Source organism: Chelonia mydas, chromosome 17, assembly GCF_015237465.2.
Source record: "Chelonia mydas isolate rCheMyd1 chromosome 17, rCheMyd1.pri.v2, whole genome shotgun sequence".
Classification (NCBI taxonomy): domain Eukaryota; kingdom Metazoa; phylum Chordata; order Testudines; family Cheloniidae; genus Chelonia; species Chelonia mydas.
The window spans coordinates 12053617-12070841 of NC_051257.2; the positions used below are offsets into that span (position 1 = coordinate 12053617).

Here is a 17225-nt window from a genome sequence, read left to right on the forward strand (position 1 = left end):
GGCCCTTTGTGTGCTGAGTGCGGGAGAACTCAGCTCCCGAGCAGGGCTGCGGTATCACGACATCACCGTGCGCCAAGTGGATGACGTCACAACCCGGGGGCGTGCTGGGCTGCTCAGGCCATAAAAGCCAAGGAATGCTGCGTCGATCATGACATCACAGTGCACGAAGTGAATGACATCACAGAATGGGGGGGTACTGTGCCCCCTGTTCATGACCTCACACTGGGGAAATGCTGCACTGAGCATGACCCTGCACCATGGCAGTGCTGTGGTGTGCATGACACCACAGTGCCACGGTGCCATGCTGTACATGATACCACATTGTGTAGGTGCCGCATTGTGTCTGACATCACAATCAAGGACACCGCATTGTGACATCACAATGCAGGATGTGTTAGGAACAGCCCGGATGGAACTCATTGCAGCATGAGACACTAAGATGGGACATGATAACTGTCTACAGCTTGCAAACACCAAGCAAGAGGAAGAATTATTTAGTGTGGTTCACAGAGAAACAACTGGAAGTGATTAGGTGAAATTAAGAGGGATAACTGAGGCTGAATATCAGGAAACGCTTCCTGACAGTGAGATGTACTGGGTTGTGGAATAGTCTCCCAAAGGAAGTGGTGAAAGCCTCATTGCTCTGGACTTTTAAAATTGGATCATACAAACATGTGCTACAGTATCAGAGAAAGATCGAGATCAGATGCCCTAACAATTCTTTCTCTTCTCTAATATAATACTATGATGATGATAATAATAATCAATCTCATATACAGTGATTTTCATCCATAGATCTCAAAGCAAATTGTGTATATGATTAACAAGTGGGGTTTTTTTACCCGTGAAAGCTTATGCCCAAATAAATCTGTTACTCTTTAAGGTTCCACTGGACTCCTTAATATTAGTTTTAAAACCTCAAATTACAAACCCTTTGTAAAAAATGTTGATAATTTTTATTCATGATGTTGGGGACACTGGGGCATGGCCACTAGGTAACTCGAGGGGATGGAAGACCACGAGTGTCGATGAAGCCTCCTCGCACTAGGCCCAAGTGTCCTTGGCCCCCCCGCCTGGAGGCACTCGCAGCAGTTATGCTGAGGATCTGCAACAATATGTTGCAGAGTCAGACTGCCTGAAACTAAACAAGGCCAAACAGGGCAGATATGGAAGAACAATGCTGAATAAAGCAGCTTTATGTATAGTTTAACAAATGATACAAAAAACAAGAGAACTAGCTGGTAACTGGATTGGCTGGCTATATGGATACTTAGGGCAGCTTGCTATTGGATAAGTATGCTGAAGAAAGGATGTATAAAAGCCTGTGTAACTTCTTGCTCTGTGTGCAGGATTTGAGATTCTATTCTCCCTGTACCTTTTTGCAGCTGCAAATAAACTTTCCTGCTTCTCCACCCCGTTGTTATTATTGGGTGACTCACACCAGACAACGAACCTTGCTGTTGTTTTGCCTCTCGGCACTGGGTGCCGGCAATAACAAGTTTCCAATAAGTAGGCAAAACTACAGCACCCAGAAGGGAAAATGATCTCTCTTCAGAAACAGCACAGAAAATAAAGGTAGAACATGACACGGGAAAAATAACACAGAAAAAATTTTAAAAACCCCAAATTTTGGAGATAAAAGGCTTCATACTGCTCCCAATGAAATCAACAGCAGGGAGCAGGATTGGGTCCATAGTCCACCATGTTGGTTCCGGGGAAGAATAGATATACTAATGTATTTTAATAACAAATTCAGCTGTATACATAAAAATAAATCAAAAATCAAAACAGCAGTTAAATGTTTCCTACCGTTTGTACCTAGTCTCATATCCCTTGCTCACTTATAGCTGCCTATAATTTTAAAGTTTGCATTGGGCTGCTGAAACTAAAGCACAAACTCTAGAATCAAAGGACTCAAAGTTCAGTTTTGTATCAGTAAGCTCCCTTTCCAATCGATGGCATTTACTTGCACTCGTTTTCAGGTGGTGCTTGCCAAAAAACTGTGAGCTTTTGCTTTTTGAAAAACAGTGCTATATAAGACATTTGTTTTGTAGTGCTTAATTATAAGGACAAATAAGAATTTTTTATGTCTACATTTTTGAAGTTTGTTCCCTAAGAAATTATAAGTTTTTCCTTTTTTTGCCACTAATGTAATTGACTATAAGAGTTAAAATGCTGTTAATTTACCAAATGAATACTAACCATGTGACCTGCTACCTAGATAAGAAGGAGGAAGTCTTTAGAGACCATATTCTTCACAGTTCTTTGCAACCGCCAAGATAATGGCAACACAATTTCTGCAGATGATGGACAATTTAAATATAAGTGACCCAAAAGAAATGATGAGTTTAGCCATAAAGTGGGTACAGAAGACATTTCCAAATGTGGAATCGGTTACCACAGAGACATTGCAATGCTGGATGGAAGAGAAGCCAGAGGAATTAATCATTCTTGTAAGTGATTTATTACCTATGAATTAAAGCAAGTACTCTGTAATTAAAATCAGTCTTGGTCTCCTGACTACCCAATTTAAGAGGGTAAAATTTTTCTGTGTTCAACAAGTATTTTGTGTAACCTGGCTGTTCAGGTAGAATTTTTTTTTAACTTATGATCTTATGTCAGACCTCTCTTTTTTCTCTTCTCCCTTCACGTCTTATCCTTTCCACATTGTACAAGTAGGGCCTCTTAGAGCCAGGGTGTGCAGTATAGGACACTAATAACACTTTGCCCCTTTATAGTCCGGTGTACCCAAGGATCTCAAAGCATGCCTGGCTCAGTCCTCTATGTAGTTGCTTTTTATCATTCTTTCTTGACCTGATTGTGATGCGTGCATGACCGTGACAAATTAAATAAAAAGAAAGTTATCATCAAGCTTACTCATAGGGTTAGCTCTTCAGCTGCAGTGAAGTGAGGTAGCACTGTTGAAGTCACCATGGCGGATGTACACCAACTGAGGATCTGGAGGAAAGTTGAAACCCACAGCCTTGCACATGGGATTCTTCAAGAAAAGAAATAAACAAAATCTCCCGCCCCATTATTTATTTACAGGCATTGTTATAGTGTTTCTGGTAGGATCTGAGTGCCATTTACTTATGTTAGGCTCAGTTTATTCCTTTAAGCCCACTGTATGGGCACCTACACTAGGACTTTCCACACTGCCTATCTAGCACTGGTACTGCTCCTAGTGCAAGGGGCGCTGTAGCCAGGGTGAGGTTGTTTGTGCAACTGTGCTATCTAACCCTACGTTAGTGCTTCTACCCTTGCTAGCACTGGGGAATCATTAACACCACTTTTTTGCAACACCCGGATTTTCCACTGAGGTCTCCCGTCCCAACCTAGAACCTCACCACGCCAGCTTTAGTGTCTGAGATTTCCTGATGCCCAGTATAAGCACATGATGGTGCAGGAAAAAGGAATGTTGTAGAGGCAGCATACTCTGCCCCTGGAAAGGAACCGCTGCCAGGGAAGAGAGCTCTGTTTGACGAGGCCTGTGTTTTGGATTGGGGTTTTAGTTCTGGTTCCCCAGTTGTGTAGGTCAGCTGGTGGGGTGAGAAGTATATATATCTAGTAATTGTATCTGCAATCCGTTGATTCATCATAACTCCATATTGCACCAGATGTTGCCAGGTTCTAGATTCCAACTGAGGGAACTGAATGGAGAGAAAAGGTGGGGGGCCAACAAGCCTCTCAAAGAAGGGAAACTATAGTTTTGGCAGGTTATGCTGTTAACCTCTTGGACAGGCAGTTTACATTTTAATTTGAAATCAGTTGCAAACCCCACTTCAAAACCAGCCAAGTTCTTCAGCCTTTTCCTAAGGGAACACGAACTATAAAGGTCAGTCAGGCTCTACAGGGAAAGTTTCATTCATCCAAGTTATGTCACAGCGAGAGCCAGGGCTGGATTTAGGCGCAGGCGACCAAGGTGAGGGCCTGGCTCCGTGGGGCACTGGGCTCAGGGTCCTGTAAGGGGGCACTGAAGATGCTCCTTGCCTGGGGCACCATTTGGTCTAGGGTCTTGGCTAAAGCACTTAACAAATGGAACTCTCTGAAAGAGCAGAGCAGAGCTGCATTGTTGCATCAGCACCCTGGGCAGGAACTCCGTTTCTGAAGTTGCATATTTATTCCAAATATTACATTTCTGCCTAGTTCAGCCTTTCAGATCTAGACTAAAACAAACCTCTGTGGTCTAATGCTGCCAAGCTAGCTAGGTTTTACTGCTCCTGCTGTTGTTACATTGCAGTAACAATGGTACAGATTTGCCTGGAATTTGATTTTTTTTGTAAGCACTTTGCTATTTTTATAAGTTAAAATATTTTAAAATGTCAGCTAGGAATCGCCTATAAATGTATCTGTTACAAACTAACATGCAGCATGGATTTTTTTTTCTGGGAATTGGGTTATAAAAACATCTAAAGATGACTTGTTCTTAGCTTTTGTTAATATAATAGGGGTTGCTTTTTTCAGACAGGATCTTAGTGGTTGTGGAATACTACCATTATCATGTTGAAAAGTATAAAGTCACTCCCTGGTAAACACAGACTTGAGGCTAAAAGGAGAGATCAGACAGATCCCATGTGTCTGCTTTTCTATTCTGGAATGCGATTTCGCTCCCAATAGTGACTTCAGAGGAGAGGATCCTATGGAAAGATTCGCAAAAAGAAAAGTAGTACTTGTGGCACCTTAGAGACTAATCAATTTATTTGAGCATAAGCTTTCGTGAGCTACAGCTCACTTCATCGGATGCATACTGTGGAAAGTTTAGAAGATCTTATTATATAAACACAAAGCATGAAAAAATACCTCCTCCCACCCCCCTCTCCTGCTGGTAATAGCTTATCTAAAGTGATCACTCTCCTTACAATGTGTATGATAATCAAGTTGGGCCATTTCCAGCACAAATCCAGGTTTTCTCACCCCCCCAACACACACAAACTCACTCTCCTGCTGGTAATAGCTTATCTAAAGGACCACTCTCCTTACAATGTGTATGATAATCAAGGTGGGCCATTTCCAACACAAATCCAGGTTTTCTCACACACCCCCTCCCCCACACACAAACTCACTCTCCTGCTGTAATAGCTTATCCAAAGTGACCACTCCCCTTACATTGTGTATTATAATCAAGGTGGGCCATTTCCAGCACAAATCCAGGGTTTAACAAGAACGTCTGGGGTGGGGGGGTTAGGAAAAAACAAGGGGAAATAGGCTACCTTGCATAATGACTAAACCACTCCCAGTCTCTATTCAAGCCTAAGTTAATTGTATCCAATTTACAATCAAATTAGCATGTAGGTTTGCCAAAATCAAGTCAAGAATCTCAATTGGCCATCAATATCAGGAACAAATTGAAAATTGAGGATAAGAAATAAAGGCCTGGAACATTCTCTGGGGAAATATTAAAAAAACCCAACACTAGTTAGTTTGTATGGGAGACACCTGAACTTGTGACTATGAGCCCAGAACTCTCAGCTCTGACACTGGCCTTGAGCAAATAACAACCTCCCTGCTTCAGTTTCTTCATCTATAGAGCAGGAGTGATCGTACAGACGTACCTACTTGATCTCAGCCCTAGGGCTGTTTATTAGCTGAGATCCAGTGATGCAGTCTTTACTCCTGTGAGTTCAATGGCACGACTCATGTAAGCAAAGATTGCAGACATAGATCCTGATTGTTTCTAAAGCACATTGAAGGCATATGCTAAATACTGTTTGCTTTAAATTGTTATTTATTTTTATAAAATTGCATTTGTGTGGATTGCAATTAACAAATGTAGGAAGATGAGTTCCCTGCCACAGAGAAATTCAAAGCTGTGTAAGTGAAAGCTGTGTTGTAAAAATGAGACATTGCTACGTATGTAATTACCACCACACCTAAGTGGCAATAAAGTTAAGCTCTTCCCATGTTATTATAACTATTCTGTTTAGTGACATGTAAAGATAGCAGGTACCAAGAGATATTGCCAGGGTAAAAACCTAGCCCCTGTAAAGCCAGGCAATGGGTGTTTTGCGATTGACTTCAACAGGGTCAGAATTTCACCACCTAATTTCATCCACCACAAATGGATTCAGACTCCGTTGATACTGTCTATTTATGTAGCCTCTCTGTTGATTGGAAAAGGCTTCCCTTTAAAATCTGAGATATTACATAAGGTACTTGTTCCTTTGCAGGACTCGGTGGGTAAGTTTCATGTTAGAAACAAGGTGCTTTCTGTGCGAACAGTGGAATATCACACAAACAACTTTACACAGTGCTTGCGCTTTTCAAAGTAATTTCTCAGTAGTTCTCAAGAATTAGAGGTGGAAATAACATCCTTACAAGCTTTATAAAAGTAGACTGTATGAGACAACTGTACCATTTTTCACACTGAAGAGTAGTTGTGACTAACAAAATAAGGATAATTTTGTAATAAGGATTCTATAAAACCCTTTTTTTTTCCCACTCAGACCTTACATTCATGGAGTTTATACACAACATTATCTGTCAATTTGCTCATGCTGAGTTGTACTTGACTATGAATAATCCCATTGAAGAAAATGGATCTACTCATGGAGTAAGCTACTACATAATGTCAGTAAGGGTGACAGAATCTGGCCCTAAATAGTTATAGCACCACTAAATGCAGCCCCTTCTGGGGTGTGAAGCCAGCACCCCATCATCCAGCATACACTGGAGAAAAGGGATACGTTGGGCAAGGATAAAACCTTATTCTTATACAAAGTGCCATTAGATAGTCAAATTCTACCTAAAGGAAAGAGTATGTTGCTTAAGATCTCATCTGCAAGATCTTAGCGTATTTAAATCTGTTTATTTACCTCAGAATTATAATGGGCTGAAGCAACACTGCCATGATTCAAACCAGAGGTCCCAAGAATTGTTAAAAGAAAAGGAGTACTTGTGGCACCTTAGAGACTAACCAATTTATGCATCCGATGAAGTGAGCTGTAGCTCACAAAAGCTCATGCTCAAATAAATTGGTTAGTCTCTAAGGTGCCACAAGTACTCCTTTTCTTTTTGCGAATACAGACTAACACGGCTGTTACTCTGAAATCAAGAATTGTTAGTATTTCCTACCCAGTGCTTAGGCCCGTATAAGTCATCTTCTCCAGCCTATGCACCTTCAACGTCTCTCCCCACCTAGAAGGCAGTCCTGTCACTATCTCCATCAGTAGGTCTTGAAAAATTGTATCCATAGTAGGTCAGACAGAACTTGCGCAGACTCTAGAAGATCCTGTTTCAAATATGGTTAAATAATAGAGAACAGGGTGCACATTATGTTATATTTATAACAAGCCTGTACAAAGTCTGCAATTTTTTACTCCAACTCTATAATTGTAGCTCAATAGCAGCGAGATCATAGTTATCGCTGACTGAAACGATTGTTAGAACATATTTAATTAAAGGCTTGAGTTTTATTTTTGAGGTCAAGGGACTGGCAGGTGATGTGCATTTCACAAAGCCCATCCTGTGATAGTCTTTGCTGAAACAGTCTTCATCTGGATTTTATTAGACACAGATGAAATTTTAATGAAGCCGTAAGTTTGGCTGTCCCAAGACTCAAGTTTTTGTGGCTTTTTGTGAACATAGTCACATGAGCACATGTCCCTATAGTTCATTCCAGTTTCAGACAACTAAGAGGTAGCATAAATAGATCTGACATTAAACATCATGCTGCATATTTTAAACAGTCATCAGATATTGTAGGTTTTATTTGAATGAGTTAAAATTGGTCAATGTTCTGTTCTTAGGACATCCGGAGTGCAGCTGAATTTGAAGTCAGCCATCTGCCAGGGGCAATACTCATTGACCCTCAGAGTGATACACTGCAAGAATTTCTGCAGAAACAGCTCCTTCCAGGTACAGTAAAGATCTCAGTAGAACTCATTCTTTGTTGTTGCAAACAGCTTTCAAGCTGTTCTAAGGTGAGAATTTTCAAAAGAGCGCAGTGAGCACACCTGGGGCCAGAGTTTCAGAAGTGCTTAGCCCGTGGGGTGCTGGAGACGACTGGAGAATGGCTTGGCACACAGCCAGCTGAGAACTGGGGAAGTGCAAAGGCCACCTTTCCACCACCCTCCTGAGCTACTTCTCAGCCATAGCCAAGAATCTGGGCCGTAATATTAAAAAAAAAAAAAAAACAAAAACCCTTACCTGGATTATTAATAACACTCAAGACTATGAAGACTAAACCAATGAAAAACCTAATTTACTTTTCATCACATATTCTGGATTATTGGAAATGGCCCAACTTGATGATCACTTTAGATAAGCTATTACCAGCAGGAGAGTGGGGTGGGAGGAGGTATTGTTTCATGGTCTCTGTGTATATAATGTCTTCTGCAGTTTCCACAGTATGCATCCGATGAAGTGAGCTGTAGCTCACGAAAGCTCATGCTCAAATAAATTGGTTAGTCTCTAAGGTGCCACAAGTACTCCTTTTCTTTTTGCGAATACAGACTAACACGGCTGTTACTCTGAAACCTATTATTTTACTCTCTCTTTGACACTCAGCCTAGATGGTATAACTGGACTGGGCAATTTCTACTCAGTGTTACATTCAGGTTCTTATACACTGGCACAGAGCTGAAGAGCCTGGGTAAAGAAGTGCGGTGGGGCATTTCAAACTGAAACAACCATTTTCAATGACATTAAAAAACATGAACATGTATAATCATCCTTAATATTAGATTTTGTTATATAAAAAGAGACAAACTAAATTTTGTGTCTAAATGGCTTGACAAAGGTGCTGGGATATGCCCTGTGCTGAGGGCATTATTGCTGAAATCATCATCATAATAACAGACTAGAAGTATTGCCAACTCTCATAAAAATGTAACTTTTTTTTTAAAAGCCCCAGCTTCTGGAGTCAAGTAAATATGTGAGACTCTCAGCTTCAAAAGAAAGTAAGTTCTCAGCACTTATGGATGCAAAGCTTGAAAATGTGACACCAGCCACCCCTATATCCTCAAGGTTCAGAAACTAAACGTTGAATAAAAAGGACCCTAAATCCATTATTTATTTATTTAAATCTCATGATTTTTGAGGGCCGGAGTTACCACTGTTTGGAGTTGGCAATACTGGATTAGTGAGAAAAACCTTGTAGTTGTACATAGCTTTTAACTCCCTCCTTGGTTTTTTCCATTCTATTTCAGAGAGTAAAAATAAAAACATCATTTGCTATTGCACTGTGGGATACAGGGCTTCCAGGGCTGCCCAGAGCGTGAATGAGTTCTTGTCAAGTGAAGCCAGCCAAACCCGCAAAACTTCCCTGAAGGTTTATAATGCAGAAGGAGGACTGGTGAAATGGGCCAGTGAAAGAAGGCTGATGGTGGACAAGCAGGAGCATCCCATTCACCTCGTTCACCCCTGCAATGCAGAATGGGCAAAACTACTGGAACCAGAGCTGCAAGCACAGATCTAAAGCATTTCTGCAAGTCTGATCTAACTGGGGCCTCTAGGTGAAATACAAATTAATAATAAGAATAAAAATCAATGGGGGCCCCAATCTCAACTGTGTCTTGTAGGCATAACTATAATGCTACTAATAGAGGATTACAATATGTATTGTAGTTGTTTTAATTGGTGGGCAGAACTGGCTAAAGATACTAAGCTAGCTTTTCAGCTGGTCTAAAGTGAGCTGTAGCTCACGAAAGCTCATGCTCAAATAAATTGGTTAGTCTCTAAGGTGCCACAAGTACTCCTTTTCTTAAAGTGGAGTAGGAACTGAAGTCAAGTCAGATATGACAATTTACACCAGTTAGACTGAAATCTAGATTAACAAAGAGCACAGGACAATACAGAATCCATCTGCAGTCTGGTGAAAAGGGAGAAGTCCTGGCAAATGCTGGGAACAAGGTTATTGTGTATAAACAGATAGAATCCCACGGTCCAAATCATGACAAATGGAAAAGCAAAGCGCTGCATTTTTAGCATCTCTATTACTGTTTAAATTTGCTGGTGGAGTCCTGTATTCACCAGATAGCTTGTCTAGATGCATCTAATCTTTCTGGGAATAACAGTTGGGCCAGTCACATAGGTAAAGAGAAAGAGTGCCGGCTGGAGATGCACAGTAACCAGTAAATAAAATCCTATGGTTAAGTAAGATTATTTCCTGCTAGTGAGTTAGGTTCTAAACATATATAAGCTCACCCACATACGATGAAAATAACTTTAATTCTTGGTCCTTGCAAAGGTGATGCACAAATAGTTTCAGTTTCATGGAGGCCTAAATAAATATTTGGGAAGAGGTATAAACCCGCTCTTTAACTGCAATCTAACCAACCTGTCAGTGCTTATTATTTGCTCAATTGCTGTATAATCTTGCTGGCAGCTCTGAAATCCTTAGGAAGCATTTCTAAATATACACACCTCTCACCTTGGTTACTGGACTTTTTAGGCGAGTGAAAATAGCGCATCACTGTTTGAACCTCTGTCTTTTCCTAGACCACTTTATTTTAAAAGTAGCTGTTGACTTATTTTAAATAGTCGAACATGGAGTACTACAGCCAAAAGAAATCTGAAACCGTTATTATAATTTCTGAGGTGCTTGATCTTGTAGTTTTACTCTGGCAAAAAAAAAAAAATTGTTCCAATTGCAAGAGTGGTTTGGTGGGTTGTTTTTTGTTTGTTTGGTCTTAACATTCAAACCTGACAGCTCTAAGGGCCTAATCCAAAGCCCCTTAATGTCAATATGAGCCTTTCCATTTACTTCAATGGGCTTTGGATCAGACCCAGAGTCACCAGCCCAGCTACAGGATTCACGAGGAGCACTAGGGCAATGGAACTGAAAAGAGCTGGAGAAAGAGGCTGGGGATTCTGGAGAGTAAGTCAATCAATAACTCGACTGCATGACTCTTGTCTGACTGTGACTGAAGATGGAGCAGTCAGCATTTGGAATGGTCAGATTTAGGAACAAAAAATACAGTGAACTATCTAAAGCCACACAGCCCGAGCAGCCGAGACAAGGGTTGGTATTTGGTGAATGAGGTACAGAAGAAACGCAGCTAGAGCTGTTACAAAAGGGAGGCCTAGTGAGAAGTGCCAGTACTTCCTGCACACAGAGAACCAGTTCAGAGCCTGCTGGTGCATCTGAGTGGCAGAGGCCTCCTGCTGACCATATAACACAGGGGACAGTGTCATCTTAAGTGTGCACGTCGGGCTCCTTCTGGAACTTATAGGCAGCATGACTGTCAAGCTTCTTGTATCCGATGGCTTCAGGCTGCCCCTGCAAGCAGCTGAGGACAGCAAGGAACCAGAAGAACTCCAGAGCTGTCCTGAAGCACAAGCAAGGAGTTGGGGCCCCATCAAGCCCCTGATCTGAAGCCACTCACAGGGTGGCGGAGATCTCATTGATAGGGCTGCTGATGGTGCCGGTCCTGTCAATGAAGGCCATAAGAACTGCGAGCCGGGAAAGGGAATAGGCTGACGTTGCCCTTTAAGGAATGGACAATGGGAGCACTCAGTGCTTTCTCCCCCCTTGTGTTCCCACTGTCTTGTGGGGCTCCCCCATCCCTTCTCTGGAGCACACGCTCCTGACTCTCTCTCAGCCTTTGCCTCAGGACCTTTGGAGTGGGACTAAGGGAATACTTCCATCCCTCTCACCAGCCCTCTGTCTCAGGACGGGGAGCAGCACATAAAGTCCAGTTTCTTCCCACCACTCCTACCTGTCAGAGAGGGCAGGGCCCAATTGCTTCCTTGGGATTAATCAGAGATCAAGACCTATTCCAGGGTTAAAATCATTAACAACAACTATAAACGCTCAAAAGCTGATTCTGCCTGACATAATGAGCTGCTGGCAGTTCTCCTAAGGAAACCACAAACCACATCATTTACCTACATTGACTAAGGGGGAGACAGTCGAGGGATTTTAACTTCACAGCCCCAATGTTCCATGTTCTGCTAATTATTTCCAAAATTTTAACATAAAAATACAGTCAGCAGAAATAAAAAATGCAGAGAAAAGCCAGTCCTTTTGCCAGGTGGAGAGAATCTATTCTTCTGGGAAATTTGGATCCATATTCAATATCTACAAAGTTCAGGGTATTTGGATCTGGGCTTTTGGTTTGGGCCCATCCCTTCTAACAACAGAGATAACGGTGGAAATTAGCAAAGGATGCTATATGAACCCACTCACATGGGGGAGGGTTTAACTCCTGGGGGGAGGTTATTATAAGTGGAGAAACAAGAACAAGAAAAAGACTTATCCAGAGAATTAAAATAAGCAAGAAGGAGCAAATTCCTCCTCTCTCCCAGCCCCCTGAGAGGGCAAACTCTGTTCTCCCCATCTCCCCTCAGGGTCAGCACTTGTCTGAATTACTTCAGGGTGCAGAGATGTAGGTATGAAGTTCACTCACTCCTCTCCTAGACCAGCCTGGGGCATCCAGCTCTGTGGCACAGTTCCCATCTCTAATTCATAGATAGTGGGATTGAGTGGTTCTAATTAGGGACTGTTCTTAAACCAATATTCATGTCAAACTGATAATTTTGTTGCAGCTAAATGTAATCTTTAATGTGTCTATTCTAGGAAAGGTAGAGTAGAGGGAATAGGTCCATATACAGAATGAGATCAGTTTTCATTTTGGGTGCATGCATTTTTTTTGGCAGATGTCTGCACTGGGAAATGGTAAGAAAAGAGAAGCGCATGGGTTGTGGTGGTTAAAGCAGCAGGACTGGGCATCAGAATTCTTGGATTCTATTCCCAACTCTGGAAGGGCAGTGTGGTCTAGCAGTCAAAGCAACAGACAATCTAGAAGTTCCTGCATTCTCGCTGTGAGTTTATAATAAACAAGCTGCAGTAAAGACTGCCATAAAGGGGCCCCACCACCATGCAGATCCTTTTAATATCTTAATGAGTTAACAATTTGCCGGATTCAGTTATCTCAGCTGTAATAGGCTCTCTGCAGATGGACTTTATTCAAACATTGTCATGACCCAAAAAGAAGTTGATTTCTGTGCAATCTGCTAGTTACAGAATGACCCAACTAAATATGCTCTATAAATAGTTTACAAAAAGTAAGCGGACCTAGAGATTCTCATCTACATAATGCGAATAAGGGTGGCCTAAAGGTGGTTCACATGTGTATCCCAATACTGTTTAGGGACCTCATCCGATACTTTGCCTTCTGTAGCAATGGGACTTCAAACTATGGTTTGGTTTCCTCACATCAATCTTCTGTAATTTCCACTTTTTGTATGTTCCTCAAAAAGATGAGAACGGTGACAATCTACACAGACCTCACTAGCTGCTGTAAAATTTCAGACCAGTTTTTAAATACAGATGCATTTCTGTGGTGGAGTTCTGCAGAGCTAGATTTAAATTCACCTGTGTGCCAGCAAGATCTTGAGAGGTGTGTCAAAATGGAGCCATCCAAAATCAGTTGCCACTTTTGAAAATATTGGCCTTTGCAACTTGGTCACACAGGAATGACAGAGCAAAGAATCACACCCGGATAATCTGCCTACTTGACTTGTTCTTGCCACATGGCCATCCATCCTTCAAAAGACCTTGAGTCAGTTCCAAATTTCGATCACTATTTTGTGTCTTCTGGGGTGAGATTTTCAAAAGCACTCAGCGCTGACCTAACTCATGTCAATTAGGATGTCACAGGATTAGGCTAAAGATGAACAATTTTGAAAATCCCCCCTCGTTCTGACTTAAATATTAGAGCTGGTTAGAAAATGCAGGGAGGGAAGATTTCAACCACAGTGAAAATAATTGTTTTCTACTGAAAATTTTGACTTCTAATCAAAAACCTGAAAGCCATTTTTTAAAAGTTTTTGTAAGTGGGGAAAAAACAAAATATGTCCAGATGAAAAAAAATCAAACTTTTTTTGGTTTTCGCTCAGATCAGTATGGCTTTTGGTTCCCAATGAATAATCAGAAATGTTCAACGAAAACAGTCACCTTCTACACCAAAAAGAACAACAACACTAAACAATACAAAGTAATAACTTGACTGAAAACTCAATTTCCCATCACATTTAAATTGACAGAAAACGTTCAACCAGCCTCACTAAATATTAATTAAGTCACTGAAACCCATTATTTCTCAATACTCGGCACAGGAGGGTTGTTTTGTTATAAGGAACATTCAGTCTCTCCTGACTTTTCAAGAATCTGGTTGTCTACAGAATCACTGCTCTTTAGAAGCTGCACGTCACATTTCTGGCACGAGGTATTATTTGAAAACCTCTTGCTGTCTGACTCATTGAAAAGCTACATTGCAAAGAAGGCCAAGCAGCAATTTTTCATGGTTAAATAAAGTGAATAGACACGGGGAAGATAACATCTTCTTACTTGTAAAAGAAATGGTCAGCTGCTTATGACAAGGATCTATATAAGGGACCTTATTGAGTAATGAATGGCCACTATTCATTTATTGCAGCAAAGAAACCCAGATGAACAAAAATAGATTTAATACTGAAATTATGACACAATCACCAACTAAATTTTAAAAAATTACAGTATTATTGCTTGGGATAGTTTTATTTATTTTATCAGGCGTGTTATGTCCGTTATCATTCCTTCCCCGCCTCCCCCATTTTCATGTGGTTATAACTTTCTTACACAGTGGTGGTAAACTTTTATGGCTGCCTAAAACATTTTAGGAAATTTTTAGCAGCCATTTGAGTCAGTTTGGAAAATAAAGGTGCCTGAATATGCGTAGAGTGGCTGTGTTACTGAGGGACTTTTAATGTCTGCATTTCAAGACACTGAAAAAAAATTAACTGAGTAACTTTAACTTTTCATTAATATTGTGTTTCTCCCTAATGCGATGTGGAAATGGTTAGAGCAGTGGATTGGAAGCCAGGACACCTGGATTCAATTCTTGGCTCTGCCACTGACTTGCCGAATACCCTTGGCTTAATCACTTCATCTTTCTCTACAGTCTCCTATTCACAAGTAAAACAGAGGTAATAATAATAATACTTACCTACCACAGAGGTAGCCTGAGGCTTTATTAAGGATTGCAACATACTTCAAGAGTCTTGGATAAAAAGATTCCATATAAAAGTAATATAGAGTAATTGGATATAGTCACTGATTTTTATTTGTATATAAATCTAAACTTTAAAGAAACAATATCAGTAAACAGCACCTTGCATTAATGATGAGCAGCAAAAAGAATATTAGAAAGAGGCTGGGTCAGATTGTGTATTAGGGTTCCACTTATACAAAGGTTACTAAACAGTTAACGTTATACTCATGTTACAGCCATGAGTAGTATGTGTTATCGATGGTTATAAGCACATCAGTAGAAGGTGTTATGAGTGGTTTTAAGTTATGGTTCTATAGACCTGTTGGGCTCTATAACAATCTATTAATCCTTCATTAATCCTTTAGAAATGGAACTTTAACACCAAGCAGGATCAGATTCCGTTAGAATGTGATGTAACAGGGCAGTGGAGTTTCCAGGACTATACAATTGAAATAGGGAAAAATGTAACTGAGGCAGGCCACAATCCCCAATTATTTTGTGCAGTTATTCTCACTGCATGATGCCCTGTGGTCCATTGCATGGGCTTCTTCAAACAATGCTTTGAACAGGGAAAGCAGCCAAACCGTCAGGCACACACTGTGCTGCTTCTACTGATACTCTGGGAGAGTTTTCAATCTCTCCAGCACGTTGGTGCTTATTGCTCTGCTGGTGTGTTATACCAGTAGCTGCAGGAGTGGCCGTTGTCCGGTAATGAGCCGGAGATTGGATTGTTCTAGTACATCAAGGTGCCACAATGACACGGATCAGATTGAACAATGTAGGAAAGTCGCATGTTTATTGACACACGCTAGAGTACATTACAAAACAATCCACCTCCACCTTTAGGGAACCCACAGTGCAGGTCTAACATAGAGGATTTGCTACTGCACGCCTCTTTCCATAGTTTTCAGAGTAGCAGCTGTGTTAGTCAGTATTCGCAAAAAGAAAAGGAGGACTTGTGGCACCTTAGAGACTAACACATTTATTTGAGCATAAGCTTTCGTGAGCTACAGCTCACTTCATCGGATGCATAAAGTGGAAAATACAGTGAGATTTATATACACGCAGACCATGAAAAAATGGGTGTTTATCATGCACATTGTAAGGAGAGAGATCACTTAAGATGAGCTATTACCAGCAGGAGAGTGGGGTGGGGGAAGAGAAAACCTTTTGAAGTGATCATCGAGGTGGGCCATTTCCAGCACATTTCCAGGAGTTAACAAGAACGTCTGCGGAACAGTGGGGGTGGGGGAGGAATAAACAAGGGGAAATAGTTTTACTTTGTATAATGACTCAACCACTCCCAGTCTCTATTCAAGCCTAAGTTAATTGTATCCAATTTGCAAATGAATTCCAATTCAGCAGTCTCTCGTTGGAGTCTGTTTTCAAAGTTTTTTTGTTGAAGAATAGTCACTTTTAGATCAGAAATCGAGTGGCCAGAAAGATTGAAATGTTCTCCGACTGGTTTTTGAATGTTAAAATTCTTGACATCTGATTTGTGTCCATTTTTTCTTTTACATAGAGACTGTCCAGTTTGACCAATGTACATGGCAGAGGGGCATTGCTGGCACATGATGACATATCACATAGCGCAGGTGAACGAGCCTCTGATAGTGTGGCTGATGTGGTTAGGTCCTATGATGGTGTCCCCTGAATAGATATGTGGGCACAGTTGGCAACGGGCTTTGTTGCAAGGATAGGTTCCCTGGGTTAGTGGTTCTGTTGTGTGGCGTGTGGTTGCTGGTGAGTATTTGCTTCAGGTTGGGGGGCTGTCTGTAGGCAAGGACTGGCCTGTCTCCCAAGATTTGTGAGAGTGATGGGTCATCCTTCAGGATAGGCTGTAGATCCTTGATAATCCGTCACCTTCAGCCCCCAACTAAAACTTCTCCAACGCATTATCAAGGATCTACAGCCTATCCTGAAGGATGACCCATCACTCTCACAAATCTTGGGAGACAGATCAGTCCTTGCCTACAGACAGCCCCCCAACCTGAAGCAAATACTCACCAGCAACCACACGCCACACAACAGAACCACTAACCCAGGGAACCTATCCTTGCAACAAAGCCCGTTGCCAACTATGCCCACATATCTATTCAGGGGACACCATCATAGGACCTAACCACATCAGCCACACTATCAGAGGCTCGTTCACCTGCGCTATGTGATATGTCATCATGTGCCAGCAATGCCCCTCTGCCATGTACATTGGTCAAACTGGACAGTCTCTATGTAAAAGAATAAGTGGACCCA

General features: G+C 41.4%; 1 protein-coding gene across 2 annotated transcripts; it reads left to right on the forward strand.

Annotated features, from left to right (window-relative positions):
• The first annotated feature begins 39 nt into the window (after positions 1-39).
• LOC114021776 (tRNA uridine(34) hydroxylase) lies at positions 40-9623 on the forward strand. Of its 2 annotated transcripts, none has more exons than XR_006286250.1 (4): positions 40-967; positions 1500-2453; positions 7746-7854; positions 9212-9623. XR_006286250.1 is itself a non-coding variant. In XM_037880440.2 (4 exons), exons 2-4 carry the CDS (start codon positions 2283-2285, stop codon positions 9413-9415), a joined length of 549 nt encoding a protein of 182 aa, XP_037736368.1. In that variant the 5' UTR covers positions 40-967; positions 1500-2282; the 3' UTR covers positions 9416-9623. The 2 variants fall into 2 exon arrangements, 1 of the variants encoding a protein (XP_037736368.1); XM_037880440.2 differs by having other exon boundaries at positions 9147-9623.
• The last annotated feature ends 7602 nt before the right edge of the window (positions 9624-17225 follow it).